At 54.6% G+C, this 15,745-nt stretch overlaps 1 protein-coding gene across 1 annotated transcript; it reads left to right on the forward strand.

The window, feature by feature from the left end:
• Window positions 1–3,049: 3,049 nt before the first annotated feature.
• CDK9 (cyclin dependent kinase 9) lies at window positions 3,050–7,179 on the forward strand. Its single transcript, XM_065878924.1, has 7 exons — window positions 3,050–3,256; window positions 3,702–3,783; window positions 4,549–4,639; window positions 5,002–5,168; window positions 5,284–5,455; window positions 5,615–5,763; window positions 6,251–7,179. The coding sequence occupies exons 1-7, from the start codon at window positions 3,165–3,167 to the stop codon at window positions 6,614–6,616; spliced, it is 1,119 nt and encodes a 372-aa protein (XP_065734996.1). The 5' UTR covers window positions 3,050–3,164; the 3' UTR covers window positions 6,617–7,179.
• Window positions 7,180–15,745: the final 8,566 nt, after the last annotated feature.

Below are 15,745 nucleotides of genomic sequence, written 5' to 3' on the forward strand. Positions count from 1 at the left end.
TGTGCCTCAGTTTCCCTAACTGCTAAATGGCAGCAGGACCAGAGGCTCTCTCAGAGCCTGGTCAGTCAATCGGCAAACATTCCTGAGTATTGGCCACATGCCCTGTTTTGCCAGCTTAGCTGATCATGGAAACAGGAAACATTTCCCTCAAACCAGCAAATCAGAAGTCAAAGTCAGTGAGAAATTGTCTCTGGCTAGGACCCAATTTCTTCTCACTTTCACCTGGGCAGCCTTCTGAAGGGCTTCTGACTGCTCCTGCCTGCATTCCTCCCCAAGGAAGGGCTAAGGGCCTGAGGCCCTGGGGGGAAGTGACTGGCAATGTCAGGGTTCAGGCCAGGGATGGTGGGGTGGAGGAGGTGACACCACCGGAACTTTTGCTGAGGCCTCTGCCCACAGGATGTGACTTAGGGAGGGCTCATGAGAAACAAGTAGGGGCCCCAGCCTGAGAGTCTGATGGTGGAAGCCACACAAGCCCATGGCAGACCTACCCCCTCCAATGCTACTATCCCCTCCCACACCTCCCACCGGCATCCAAGGCACCCAGCCAGTGGTGCTGTGATAAGACTGTGCCCTAACTCCACCCTCAGCCCAGATGGGTGGGGTCCTGACATGGGTAATTGCTTGGGGTTGGCACCAGACTGACCTGGTTCAAATATCAGTATGGCAACTGGCCAGTTATTTGACCCTGGCCAATGATGGCACTTCTGAATTTCAGTCCTTCTGAGTACAATAGAGGTAATAATAGTGTAATATTGCTGAGTGAGGATTGAGATAATTCCCATAAAGTGGGAAGCGTACAGCTTGGACCATTTATTTTCCCTTGATAAATTGTACTTACTACAATTGTTATTTTTTCCCTCCTTGCCCTCTGCACCCCCAATTTAGCCAATGGCCACTCTGCTTCTAATAGTGTGCCCGTGAAGCTGACCCTAGATCACTCCCTGACATGCCTCAAACCCCTGCTGGTCTACACTGCCTTCAGGAGAGTGCTCTCTGCTCCTCATCTGACCCTCAAGACCTTCCCTGGAAGGGTCCCCCATGGCAGAACAGGGTCTCTTGGGACACCAGGATCACCAGACCCATTCCTGACTGCTCCTACAAGGAAGCTTCAAGGCCAAGCCATGTGAGCTAAGAGGTGGAGAGCAACCGGGGAAAGGTACTGGGGTGCAATCAGAGAGCACAGCCCCGAAGGCAGGGAGGCCCAGGGGGTAGGAAACAGTGTGGCCACAACCTACAAGGGAAGATGGAAAGAGCCTCAAATGTCACAATTTTGTTTTTCCTGAAGACAGTGGAGGGAAATACATACAGACTCCGCTTCAGAATGATCTGGCGGGTGCTCTGAGGGGGACAGATGGAGAGGGCAGACTGGGGAGGACAGGACTCAGGATCCATTGGCAGAGGACTGGAGAGGAGGGGCAGATTGAAGAGGTGCAGAGGAGTTGGAAAGACAGCCTTGTTGGGGGCTGGCTTTTGAGTAGGGCTGGAGGAAGAAAGAGGAGGCTCCTGGAGCCAGAAAGGTATCAGAAAGATGCTGGGGAAGGGCCAGGGTAGGGAAAGGGGGCACAGGACCAGAGAAGGAGATGGGTGAATGGTGGGCTTTGTGCCTGGCACATAAGGATAACAGGCCTCAAACAGCATGACTGCTGTCCTGGACAGACTGTAAATAGCCTGAGTCAAGAGAATCCTCTTCAGACTCAGACAAGGTTCGAGTCCCAGCTTTGTCACTGTGTGACCTTGAGCAAATGACCTCATCTCTCTGAGCCTCAATGTGCTCTTCTGTAAAATTGGTTAGTGATCCTGACTATGGGGCTGTTGATTCAGGATTCAGCAGGAACGCTCAGCACTCCCTGAGCACACAAGGGTGTAGAGTAAATGCTAGCTACTTTTGTGACTACTGACCCGGGTCACGACCAGCTCGAGCTCAGCTCAGGGGGAACGGGGGTCCTGTGAGTTTCATCCCTGCCTCCCTGAGAACAGGGGGTCCAGGGATGGAAGGCCTGGGCTTTGCTCGCTCGCCGCCTCCAATGTCACCGCGCCCCCTGGCGGCTGTCAGTTGCCATATCAACGGCGGGTGGCAGGGGCCCGGGGAGGCGGCGGTGGCGGCCGTTCTCTCCTCCCCAGGCCGGAGGCCGCTCCCTCGGCACCTCCCACCTTCGCCTGTGAAGGGCTGCACCCCGAGCTGGGGAGGAAAGGGCTCCCCGCAGCAGCTAGCATGTGTAGGTAAACTGAGGCACGCGGCGAGTCGCCCCGCAGCCAGGTGTAGAGCGCGGGGCCCCACCTCCGAAGGCGGAGGAGGGGCCGCGGGCGGTGACGCGCCGAGGGCGGCGGGCGGACAGGGAGCGGGCGGCGGCAGCGGGCGGCGGCGGGTGGCGGCGGCGGGCGGCGGGCGGCGGCGGCGGCGGCGGGCGGCGGCGGGCGGAGGCGGCGACGGGCGGCGGCGGCGGCGGCGGCGGCGGCGGCGGCGGCGGCGGCGGCAGGTGCGGCCGCGAAGGGTGGGAGGGACGAGCGAGGGGGCGGGAGGAGGGGGAGGGGAGGGCGAGGCTGGGGCACCTCCCCCTTTATAACGCGCCCCCTCCCGGGCTCTCGGGCCGCCTCCTCATCGGCTCTTCCCGTCCGGCCCCCTCGCCCGGCCGCCCCGGGCCCGGGCCCGGCCAGGGAGCCCCCAGGCCGCGGCTCGGGAGCCGCCCCCCCGCCCCGCGCCCAGCGCAGCCTGGCGGAGGCGGTGCCGTCGGAGGAGGAGGAGCAGGGCACTGCGGCTGGCCCCGGATCGGGCGCCAGAGCGGCAGCGGCTTCGGCAGCGGCGGCGGCCCGAGCCGATGCAGCGGGACGCACCACCCCGAGCCCCAGCCCCGGCGCCCCGGCTCCCCGCGCCCCCGATCGGGGCCGCCGCCAGCAGTGGCGGCGGCGGAGGCGGGGGCAGCGGCGGTGGCGGAGGCGCCTCTGCAGCTCCGGCTCCTCCTGGCCTCTCGGGAACTACAAGTCCCAGGGGGCCTGGCGGCGGGCGGCGGGCGGAAGAGGTGGGGTCGGCGCCGCGAGGCCGGAAGTGGCCGTGGAGGCGGAAGTGGCGCGGCCGCGGAGGGGCCTGGAGCACGGCGGCGGGACCCGGAGCGGGAGCAGCGACGGCGGCGGCGGCAGGAGGTGGTGGCGGCGCACTGGAGGCGGCCATGGCAAAGCAGTACGACTCGGTGGAATGTCCCTTTTGTGATGAGGTGTCCAAATATGAGAAGCTCGCTAAAATCGGCCAAGGCACCTTCGGGTAAGGCTTGGCCCCCAGGGACCGGGAGCCCTGAGCCTGCACCCCTCCGGGCAGACGTTGGGACGCCCAGGCCCGGGCCCAGTTGGTCGGGAAGCCATTTAGTCATAGACTTGTCCCGTGGTCTCGCTAGGCCTCGCCGCAGCCCGCCCGGGCCTGACAGAGCTGGCTGGCGGGGAGGAGCTTGAGGCCCTTGATGGGGGGCAGGGAGGGGTTGCAGAGAGGAGCATGTGAGTGGAACGGTATCTCCGTGAGACTCCCGGGTGAGGAGAAGGAGGTAGAGGCTCGGAGAGGGACCGAAGACACCGCGTGGTGGGGTAGCCGAGTGCCCTGGGTACCCGGCCCAGCCCCGCCCGGATTCCCTTTCCTGTCCTCCTCTGGTGGGGGAGGGGCGGGCCCTGCGGAAATGGCCTGAAGAGTTCTCTTGGGTCCCCCTCTCGGCCTGCAGGGAGGTGTTTAAGGCAAAGCATCGCAAGACCGGCCAAAAAGTGGCTCTGAAGAAGGTACTGATGGAGAATGAGAAGGAGGGGGTGAGTACGGGTGGGGTGGGCAGGTCGGCCAGCTCCCTTGGGCGTAAGGTTGGGTTTCCACCCTGCTGCTTCTGGGACTCTCACGTATAGGTTCAGTTTACGTGTTTGGAAATTTCCATATTCCAGGGAATTTGACTTCCAAGTTAAATCTTTCAATTCAAGTATTTTAAAGCAGCTTCATATTTCATTCATAGGTGAATGTGGTTGGTGGCAGGAGGGGGAGCCCATGCTTGCACGGAGTGCACCTTGGTTCCTGAAGTTAGGAAGGCTTTGAGCACTTTTTCTTTAGGATTTAATTTTGTTGAGTGTAAAATAATAATAAGTTATATGCAATGACTTTAAAAGGGTGACTGGTATTCACTTGAAAAACAACAGTGCCTTCCACCCCCCACCCCATCTTAGCTCTGGTCCAGCTTTCAAGAGACTTGTTTCTTTATTTTTGTATTTGTTAACCATCTCACAGTTAAACACAGGCATAGAGCTAAAACTTATAAGGTTGAAGAAACTGTGGAGCATTTGATAAGTAGTAATAGAGCATTTGTGTGAAGTATCGCTATTTCAATTCGTTGTCTGAAACCAGCTCCTTGAGGGGTACATACTATTACACCCATTTTACACATGTGGCATTTGAGACAGCTAATTTCAGAGCCTACGCTCTTACTCTGTCTCCCAACCTTTAACCCTTCCTGTGGACTCCCTGGCCAGTTCCTTGGTCTGTGGTGCGCTCACCCACTTCTGACCTTCTCCTGTCTTTTTCCCACCCAGTTCCCCATTACAGCCTTGCGGGAAATCAAGATCCTCCAGCTTCTAAAACACGAGAATGTGGTCAACTTGATTGAGATCTGTCGAACCAAAGGTAAGTTGTTCGGATCTCATCCCCATTTTCAGATGGAGGAAATGAGGCTTATTGCTTAAGGTTTTGTTTGCAAAAGTTGGAACTGGACACACTTACATTGCCTCTTCTTAACCCAGACGTACCAAGCGTGACTGCTTTCTGTGGCCCTTTCATCAGAGCAGGTGCCTCCTCGGGGCCTGCCGCAGTACCCAGCCCAGAGAAGGCGCTCAGAAAATATTTTACCTGTGAAGGAATTTGCACCTGGATATCCAGGGGTCCATAGATTGGAGAGGGTAGGAGCTGCTTGTGGGAAAGTGAGTTGCATATGAGATTTTTGATTTTTTTCTTGTTCCTCTCTGTCCCCCTCATTCTTCCGGTCTCAGCTTCCCCCTATAACCGCTGCAAAGGCAGTATATATCTGGTGTTTGACTTCTGCGAGCATGACCTTGCCGGGCTGCTGAGCAACGTCTTAGTCAAGTTCACACTGTCTGAGATCAAGAGGGTCATGCAGATGTTGCTCAATGGTCTCTACTACATCCACAGGAACAAGGTGGGGGCCAGAGTAGGGGAGGAGAGACCAAGGCTTGGGCTGGCCTTTGCTCTCACTGTGGGGTGGGTGTGGCTAAAGGACCCCCCGAGAACCCTCGCCTTTGTGCTTCCTGCAGATCCTGCACAGGGATATGAAGGCGGCTAATGTGCTCATCACCCGCGATGGAGTTCTGAAGCTGGCAGACTTTGGGCTGGCCCGGGCCTTCAGCCTGGCCAAGAACAGCCAGCCCAACCGCTACACCAACCGTGTGGTGACGCTCTGGTACCGGCCCCCGGAGCTGTTGCTCGGTGAGGACTCTCCCGAGCTGGCAGAGGGAAGCAGGGGCTGGGCACTTACCCAGCCTCAGCCCCCCGCTGCCAGGGCTTCTTGAGCCCCCGGCCCGGGGGCATTGCCTCTCAGGAGGCTGTCGGGCTCAAGGGGCCCTCCTGGTGTGCTCTTCTTCTCAGGGGAGCGGGACTACGGCCCCCCCATTGACCTGTGGGGTGCTGGGTGCATCATGGCAGAGATGTGGACCCGCAGCCCTATCATGCAGGGCAACACAGAGCAGCACCAGCTTGCCCTCATCAGCCAGCTTTGTGGCTCCATCACTCCTGAGGTACGGAGTCGGGCTGCCTGGGCCCCTGGGCCCCACGGGCTGCAGAGAAGTCTCCCTGGCAGGGGAGGGGTGGGTGCTGAATAGAGGAAAAGCTCCATTCTGGAGAGGTTGCTGGTGGGTGGTTGGGGTCTGCTCTTTAGAGCCACACAGACTGTTCAAGTCTCGGCTGCATCCCTTTAGTTCTGTGGCTTTGGGGAGGGCGTCTGAGCCCCTCACTTCAGAGCTGAGCTGCTGTGCTGTGAGACAACTGGTTCTCTCAGGCTTGGTGCACGTACGCCAGACAATTTGTGTCAAAGAGCCTGGTACTTGGCGTTTGCCAGATATGTTGTTCCTGCTGCTTTCACCTTGGAGGGGTCAAGTTTGCCCTCCGGGGCGGTCTGGGAGCTTCTGAACGGAGAGCGTTTAGTCCCTACAGGTGCTTGACCGGTGAACCAGCCTCGCACCCCCTGAACTGACTACATTCTCTTTTCCATGCCTCCCACCCCAGGTGTGGCCAAATGTGGACAAGTACGAGCTGTTTGAGAAACTGGACCTGGTCAAGGGCCAGAAGCGGAAGGTGAAGGACAGGCTGAAGGCCTATGTGCGTGACCCCTATGCACTGGACCTCATCGACAAGTTGCTGGTGCTGGATCCCGCCCAGCGCATTGACAGTGATGACGCCCTGAACCACGACTTCTTCTGGTCCGACCCCATGCCCTCGGACCTCAAGGGCATGCTCTCCACCCACCTGACGTCCATGTTTGAGTACCTAGCACCACCGCGCCGGAAGGGCAGCCAGATCACCCAGCAGTCCACCAACCAGAGCCGCAATCCCGCCACCACCAACCAGACGGAGTTTGAACGCGTCTTCTGAGGGCCGGCCGCTGCTGCTTCTTATTAGGGCCGTTGTTTTATTTTTCCTTCTGCTCTGTGACTTGTGTTGTGGAGATTTGGGGGCATTTGAGTTTTTTCTCTCGTGCATATTTTATTTAATCCCCACCCTGGGCATCAGGAACCAACCGAGCAGACTGGAACAAAGCTTTGGCTGAGAGTCCGGGAAGGCACTTGGGCTGCCTCACTTCATTCCCTGGCTTTTGGGGTGATGCCCAGAGGGTCTCCATTTACCTTAGGACAGGAATGAGATGGGAGGAAAGGCGCACCCCACCGGTGACTTTCTAAGAGATCCCAGCATGCTGGGAGGAGGGGACAGGTCCCTCACCCATCCCCAGCCCTTCTCACGGGATGAGAAGCTGGCGTGGGGGACAGAACCAGCCTTGGGAATGGGCTGCTCTTGGCCTAACCCTCAGAAACTCTGGGGCTGGCAGAAACTCTTGGTTTCTTCAATAGGACAATTTTATCGTGTTTGTTCAGTTGTTCAGAGACATTCCTGGATGCAGATTGGTCAGTAACAATTAAAGTTGACTCTTTTTCAGTAAATGACTGTGTGCTCTGTGCTATGTTCAGACCCCCAGCTCTTAACCCTGTAGCTGACCTTTGAGATTTGATCTGTCAAGTCTTGGTTCTTTCCTTTGACCCAGTTCATGTCCCGTGACATACCTTCAGAGGAGTTTGTCTTCTCTGTTTTTCTCTTGAGTACCTTCCAGAACATTTGCCCCCCACTGGGCAGGTACCATGATGCTCCCTTGCTCCTCCTCTCCACTCAGCGTCCGAGGAAGCGGGGAGACATGAGAAATGGGGCTCAGTCTGCTGATGAGGGAACTGGAGATGGCCTGCTGTGAGCTACATCTGCAGCGGTGACCGGGGTGGGGGGGGGGCGTGGGGGTGGAGGCACAGTCTGCTGTGGCTGACACATGTTCAGACTTGACTCATGAGCACGGGAGGCTGCAGAGGCTCCTAATCAGTGGAATGACAATAGTTAAATCTGTAACTTGCAAAACTTCTCAGGCTGCTGAACAGAGGGTGCAAGAGAGGAAATGACCAGAGAAGCTGAAGGATCTCCAGGGGCGTGGGGAGGTGACAGTAGCCTGGATTAGGGTGGCAGGTGGGCAGGAGGACAGAATAGTTAGTGGAAGATTGGATCGTGAGGGGTTCAGAGCTGGGACCCTTGGAGGAGCAGCACATTCTGGGGGATATATTTCCTGCGAGTCTGAAGTTGGGGACAGCCACGTATGAGGCAAATTCTACGTTCTGTCGGGTGGGAGTCCTCTTAGAGGGACCTGGGAAGGGACGTTGGCAAAACCTTTTACCGCAACTGTCCTTTGCTTGTAGGTATTAACTTAGACCACAGCTTCCCAAGAGGCCAGTGAAAGTAAGAAAAAAATTCTTGACTAGTATTTGTTTCTTGGGGCTGCCAAACATGGTGGCTTAAAATAACAAACTTATTTTCTCAGATCTGGAGGTGAATTTCTGAAATCTGTAGGTGTCATCGGCAGGGTTGTTTCCTTCTGGAGGCTGTGAAGGAGAATCTAGTCTAGCCCTGAGCCTAGGAAGCCTTCAGAGAACTCTACAGAGGGGGACACAATCATGATTTTTAAAAACTCACGGTGGGAAACAGTATGGAGATTCCTCAAAACTAAAAACAGAACTACCATATGATCCAGCAATCCCACTCCTGGGCATATATCCAGACAAAACTATAATTCAAAAAGATATATGCACCCCTATGTTCATAGCAGCACTATTCACAATAGCCAAGACACGGAAACAACCTAAATGTCCATCAACAGAGGAATGGATAAAGATGTACGTATCTACAGTGGAATACTACTCAGCCATAAAAAAACGAAATGCCATTTGCAGCAACATGGGTGCAACTAGAGGTTATCATACTACATGAAGTAAGTCAGGAAGAGAAAGACAAGTACATATGTTATCACTTACATGTAGAACCTAAAAGAAGACACAAATGAACCTATCTATGAAACAAAAAGAATCAGGGACGTAGAGAATAGACTGGTGGTTGCCAAGGGGGCAGGGGTGGGAGAGGGTTGGATTGGGAGTTTGGGATTAGCAGATGCAAACTGGTATATACAGAATGGATAGACAACAAGGTCCTACTGTATAGCACAGGGAACTATATTCAATACCCTGTGATCAACCATAATGGAAAAGAATATGAAAAAGAATACACACACACACACACATATATATATATATATACACATACACATATATACATAACTGAGCCACTTTGCTGTACAACAGCAATTAATACAGCATTGTGATTCAACTATACTTCAATAAAAAATTTAAAAAATTTAAAAATACCAATTAAAAATAAAAAAACAGTGACTATGTTGAGAAAAACTAAGGAGGTAAAGATGGAAGCAGGGAGATTGGTTAAGGCTGTTGTAATAATCTGGGCAGAAGATGATGGTGGCTTGGACCAAGCTGGTCATGAAGCTGGTGGTGAGGAGTGCTTGGATGTATAGGTTATTGTGAGGGCAAATCATTCAGATTGGATGTGAGTTTGAATGAATGAGGAGCTGAGAGTCCTAGGCTTTGGCTGGAAGGAGGACGGAGCTACCATCCTTGAGACAGAGAAGGCTGCAGCAGGTCAGGCTGGATTGTGGTTTTTGGGCAGTTTTTGTTTTTCTTTTGGCCACGCCACATGCTTGTGGGATCTTAGTTCCCCGACCAGGGATCGAACCTGTGCCCCCTGCAGTGGAAGGCAGAGTCAACCACTGGACCACCAGGGAAGTCCCTGGAGCACGGTTTTTCAATGATAAATGGGAGGTTGACAGATGGACATCCAGGTTGAGTTGGCAGGTATATACCTGAACTATATATATAATTCAGAGCCCCCAAGAGTCTAAACACACTTTTGGGAGTTGCCAGCCTGGTGGTTTTTAAAGTCCCAATGCAGGATGAGATCACATGGGAAGAGCGGAGTAGGGAGACGTGGTCCACTGGGACACTCCTGTGTTCAATGTCGTCAGGGAGTTGAGGACAACAACAGATGAAGTAAAAGACCACTGAGGGAATTCCCTGGCGGTCCAGTGTTTGGGACTCCTCACTTTCACTACCGGGGCCCCGGGTTCAATCCCTGGTCAGGGAACTAAGATCCTGCAAGCTGCACGGCATGGCCAAAAAAAAAAAAGAGACCATAGGAAGAGTGAGTTCCAGAAGCTAAGAGACAGAGGGTGTTTTTGAGACATGGGAGTGATCGCCTAGACAAGTGCTCTCGATGGGCCAAGAAGATGGGGGTGAAGACTGACCATCAGGTTTAGCCACACTGACCTCAGTGATGACTTTGGCAAGAGCCGTTGGGTGGATTGCTTTGGATGAAGCCCTGCCGAGAGGAGTAGGCTCACTGGAGAACAGGAGGAAGGGGACCAAAGACAAGAAGTAGCAGCAATCTATGGTAAAGGAGGATTAGGGAAGGAGCTGGTCTTGTACATTCTAAGACGGGAGCCAGCACGTCATGGAATGACCCACTAGAGAGGGCACGTGTTGATTCTTGTCCTGTACACAGAAGAGCCACGTGGCCCAGTGTACAGTGGCCACACCAGGACTAGAACCTGAAAGGCCATGCTCCAACCGTGTTCTCTGCTACCTCCACCCAGTGTGTCCATGATGTTCAGGGCAGCCTTGCTTGTGGAAAAGGTGGAAAAGCATAAACCTCCATCAGCTTCAATAAGTTAGAGCATGCAGAGTCACTGCACATCCGATCCCTGACTCACAGGTCTGGGTGGGGCACCTCTAACAAGCTGATGGGCGATGCTGCCTTGCTGGCCAGGATCTGGGCGGCACAGGTAGAACACGGCCCTATGATGGGATGCTGGGGCGCCACGTGAAAGGACGAAGTATATACACTATGACAGAAAGACGTTCCAAAGACAACAGGTGGATTGGGACTTCCCTGGTGGTCCAGTGGCTAAGACTCCACGCTCCAGATTCACGGGATCCGGGTTCCATCCCTAGTCAGGGAACTAGATCCCACACGCAGCAACTAAAGATCCTGCGTACCACAACTAAGACTTGGCACAGCCAAATAAATAAAATAAATATTAAAACAATAACAACAACACAAAGACAACAGGTGGAAAGAGCAGGTTACAAAATATCTCCTGCTTCTGCAGGAGTGTGATGGAAGCAATCACACTGAAACGTTACCCATGGTTATTTGGGATGGTTCTGTCCTTTATGCTTCTCTGTGTTTTCTTATATTTCCTGAATTAATATTTTTACTCATGCAATTAAACTGTATTTTAAAACAACCAAAACAGGCCCTAAACCCTGGAGCTTCTGGCTCTGAGCTCTCCTCACCCCCCCCCATCTCCCCATAGAACACCCCAGAGAGGAGGCTGGGACTAGCCGGGCAGGTGTGGGTCTGACCCCTTCAGCCTTGCACCCTGGGGTGATGTGGTGTCATCCCCATCTGTGGAGGGAGGTGCGGAGCCAGGAATAAATGCTCGCAGAAGGCAGGGCCTTGTGGAGGCATCATCGGAGGCAGCCTGGCACCTGGGAGTCTCCCAAATGCAGGAGCGAGTCAGCTAGCGGTCAAGCCGATGGCTGGAAAGGCTGTGGAAATGGGAACGGCCTTTGCCAGCTCGTCTGGACAGGCCCTCGATGTCACCCTGCAGGCCGAGGACTGGGTCTGTGTCCTGGCATCTTTTTGATCAAATGATTTGGTGACACAGCCCTCACCCTGGCAGGCTTGGACGCCTTAGGTCAAGGGCATCCCGTGTCCTATCCCCCCTCCCCAGGGATCCCAGCTTGGCAGGGCCAGCGAAACGGCCGTAAGGAGAGGGGTGGGCTGTGATAAGAGAGGCCAGATAAAGCCAGCCCCACTGGGCAGGAAGCCCAGCCCCAAGGTCCGGAAGTCTCCCAAGTGCCCCCTCCCTACACACCCCGTTCTGCCTGCTCACCTTTAACCTCCGCCGGTTGTTATTTAACTCACAGGGAGGTCCTGACTAGTCCTGCGCTCAGAAAACAGCCAGGGAGGCCAAGAGATCCCTGGGCTGATCCCAGGATGAGAGCAGAGACCTATCAGGGAAGACCTGCCTCCCAGCACACTCCCCACCCCCCCTCACCCAACATCAGGGTGGGAGAAGGCTACGAGGTCTTAGGAATCCCCCCAACTTCCCCCTCCCCTCTCTGGCCCAGCCCAGGGCAGGCTTGGCAGGGGTACCCACACCTATGAGTCACTTCGTGCCCCAGCTGGTCATGGAGCTGGTAGCCCAGGGATGAGAGGTGCCAGGTCCCTGGCTACCTCCTGGTCAGTGGCTGAGAAGCTCTGGTGGGAAGCACCCATGGAGCGGCCGGGCCCATGCGGGGGTCCTCTCTCGGCTAAAGCTGCCTCCTTCCAGGTAGGAGAACACGGTGACCTTGGACAGGGGGCCTGCCTCTCTAAACTCTTCCTTTGTACAAAGGGTGTAAACAGCCCCCAGGGATCCAAGGCCATTAGCGATGATAGTAACCCCACACTTTGTGGGGCCCCAAGGGAAAAATCTTGTCATCATAAGCCTTGTTCTGAAGGCCTGGGGTGGTCAAGGGCAGCCCCCCCTCTCCACAGGCCTCATAACCCCCATTCCGCCCAGCTGGAGGCGCCACAGAAGCTCCCACCCAGTGTGGGCGTGGGAAGCTCTGGAGGGAGGTCTCTAGGGGCGACCCGGGGGCCGGCGTGGGAGGTGGCAGAGGCCGTCTCAAGGGTCCTCCTGCGTGCCAGGCCCCATACACACACTGGTTTTCTTCTGATTTAACTCTCCGTACTGATCTGTGAGGAAGGGCTGTTAGCTCCATTTTGATAATAATAATAATAATGGCAACATTGATCAAAGTGCTGACTACCTGCTGGGCCCTGTGCGCGTTGCTGTCTGCGTGTTATGGATCTGAGACCATCATTATCTGCATTTCATAGATGTGGAAGGTGCATTTATGAGCATTTAAGGACTCGGCCTGTTAAAGATTCCTAACCTCGCTCACGTGTGGAGACCTTGCTCTGTGCTCTGGGCCCAGCCCTCCCTCATTCACCTCCTCCGGCCCTCTGAGGCAGGAAGGACTGTGTCCACCCGCTTTACAGATGAGGAAACAGGGTTTCAGGGGGCGAGGAGACTGGCCGAGGCCGAGGCCCGCCAGCTGGAAAGCTGCAGAGCCAGTCCCTGGCGGAGACCAGCCAGAGCTGGAGATGGGAACCCCGGGCTGGGCTACAAGAGTCTAGGTTCTATCAGACACTAGACAAGTTGCTTGGCCTCACCAAGCCTCGGTTTCCTCCTCTGTAGAATGGGCACCACGAGGCAGTGCCTCCCTCCCTCTTCGGGATGGCCGTCTGAGGCCCTGCAGCAGCTCAGCCAGCGTTCCCAGGGGCTGCACGCCTGGCAGGCCACTTCTCCCCAGACCTCGAGACAGACAGAGCCTTCTGCCCAGCAGCAGAAGAAGGGAAACCCCAGAAGCCAGGGTTTGGGAGCTATGGCCTCTGCAAGTTCATCCAGGCCCCCTTACTCTAGAGGCCAGGACCCTAGAGAGGTGAGGTGACCTGTCACACGGTGTGATCCCCTCACCAGGGGGGAAAGAACTGAGGGTGGCCCCAGGGGCTGGGGAGGGTTGGCATTTCACAGGGCTCCTCATCACCAGCAGGGCCGCCCTCTGAACTGAGAGCTGGCTCAAAGCCAGAGCCCAGTTGACCAGATGACCAGGCACGTCCAAGGGCACAGGGCAGGTGGGGGTGGGGTCCAGGGCTGCCCGGGGTGCAGCGTGGGGCTTGGTGTCACAGACCCCTGTGAATGACTAAGCCACTTCCCCTGTTAGGCCTTTGTCGCCTCCCCTGAGAAATGGGTCCTGCCCAGAACAGAACCTTCCTCACAGGGCGAGTGTGATGATCAAACGAAATATATGCGTGTAAATGTCTCCGTACAATGCTGCTGTCTAGAAAGAACTCACATTAACTGTTATTTAAGAAAATCCATATTATAAAAAAAAAAAAAAAAGCCAGGGATTCCCAGCTTGATCAGAGGGGCTAAATGTGGAATCAAAAGGAGTTGGAGGGCTTCCCTGGTGGCGCAGTGGTTGAGAGTCCGCCTGCCGATGCAGGGGACATGGGTTCGTGCCCCGGTCCGGGAGGATCCCACATGCCGCGGAGCGACTGGGCCCGTGAGCCATGGCCGCTGAGCCTGTGCTCCACAACGAGAGAGGCCACAGCAGTGAGAGGCCCGCGTACCGCAAAAAAAAAAAAAAAAAAAAAAAAAAGGAGCTAGAACTGAGCTGAATCCTTGAACCAACTTGCTAGCTGGTGACCTTCACAGGTGATTCCTCTCCTCTTGTCCTCAGTTTCCTCACCTGTAAAATGGCAAGGAAGAGGCTAAGTAAATCTTACACCCCAGGGAGCAGGTGCTGAGGACAATTGTGGTTGCAGAGTGTGATAAAAAATTGAGAAAAAATATTCCACACTTTTTTTTCCCTCTGAAAATTGGTAAGACACCTGCTCTCAGGTTTGAGCAGAGAAGGCCTTGGCCAGCTTGGAGAGCATTCAGACCCCTCGGAGAGGTGGCAGAACTGAAACCAACCTTTCTGTGATGTGGCCCACCTCAAGACCCCAGGCCACATGTCCGGTGCCCTCCAAAGGGCCTTCTTGGCCATGAGTGGGGACCCCAGGAGCATCCAGGAGCCACACCTCCTTCCAGATCAATTCAGGCCCCTTGCTGGCCTCAGTGTCCCCAACTGCTGACCGAGACGGTTGGTCAAGAAGAGCTCTGAAGTGCCAGCCACCCAGTGTGGAAGAAATCATTCATTCTTCTTCCCACTTATGCATGTTCCCAGGGGAAAAATTATAAGATACATACAAGTAAAAGGAAGGTAAAAGTCACCTCTAGGGAATTCCCTGGCTGCCCAGTGGTTAGGACCCGGAGCTCTCAGCACTGTGGCCCAGGTTCAATCCCTAGTTGGGGGACTAAGATCCTGTAAGTCATGCAGTGAGACCAAAAAAAAAAGTCACCTCTAAATAAATTTTTTTTTTTTTTTTTTTTTTTTTTTGCGGTACGCGGGCCTCTCACTGCTGCGGCCTCTCCCGCCACAGACCACAGGCTCTGGACGCGCAGGCCCAGCAGCCACGGCCCACGGGCCCAGCCGCTCCGCAGCATGTGGAATCCTCCCGGACCGGGGCATGAACCTGCGTCCCCCACATCGTCAGGTGGACTCTCAACCACTGCGCCACCAGGGAAGCCCTAAATAAAATTTTTAAAAAAGAAAAAAAATATATATGTATATATTAAAAAAGCACCTCTAGCCTCACCACTCACAGATCATTACAGTTACCATCTGGGGAAATAACACCCAGGCTGTTTTCTAAATTATAATTATTTTAACAAAAATGGGATCCCACCGTCCCTACTGTCTCATCAGCAGGTTTGTTCCCTTAAGAGTCTTCTTAGATCGAGATTTATAACACTGTTAGAAAACGTTTATTTTGAAATGCTAATACAATCACGTGGTTCAAAATTCAAAAGGTACAAAAGGGTAAATGGTGAAAAGAATGTGGGAAGAAGGTGCCGTTTGAGCAGAGACCTGGAATGATCATGAATCGGTCACGTGAACTTTGAGGGGAAGAACATTCCAGGCAGAAGGAACCCCAGTGCAAAGGCCCTGAGGCTCTGTCATGCATTCACTCTGTGTGACCTTTGGCTGGCTGCGTAACCCATCTGTGCCTCAGTTTCCCATCTTCATAAGGAGGATACTCACAGTGCTCCTAAAGCTGTTGGGAGGATTAAATGCGTACTTTTAATGCTAGGTGCTCACAGGTGCGGACTTTCACAAAGGTGGGCATGAGCCTGGCATGGTTGCGAATCAGAGGAGGACAGCAGGGCTGGGGGCGGCAATGGTTAGAGATGGTAAGATCAAAAGTGTGGACCTCATCCTAAGTGCAGTGGGAATCCACTGGAAGATTTGAAGCAGGAGGGACGAGATCTGGGTTTCTTTAAAAATGATGGAGAATGGTTATGGTTGTAAGGGTCGAGAGGAACAGCAGGAAGGAGGCTAGAGGGTAGACCTGCAGTGGCAGCCTGAGATGCCACTGGAGGGATGGGAGTGGCTCCTGGAGAGGCTGGGG

Source organism: Phocoena phocoena, chromosome 6, assembly GCF_963924675.1.
Source record: "Phocoena phocoena chromosome 6, mPhoPho1.1, whole genome shotgun sequence".
NCBI classification, from domain to species: Eukaryota; Metazoa; Chordata; class Mammalia; order Artiodactyla; family Phocoenidae; genus Phocoena; species Phocoena phocoena.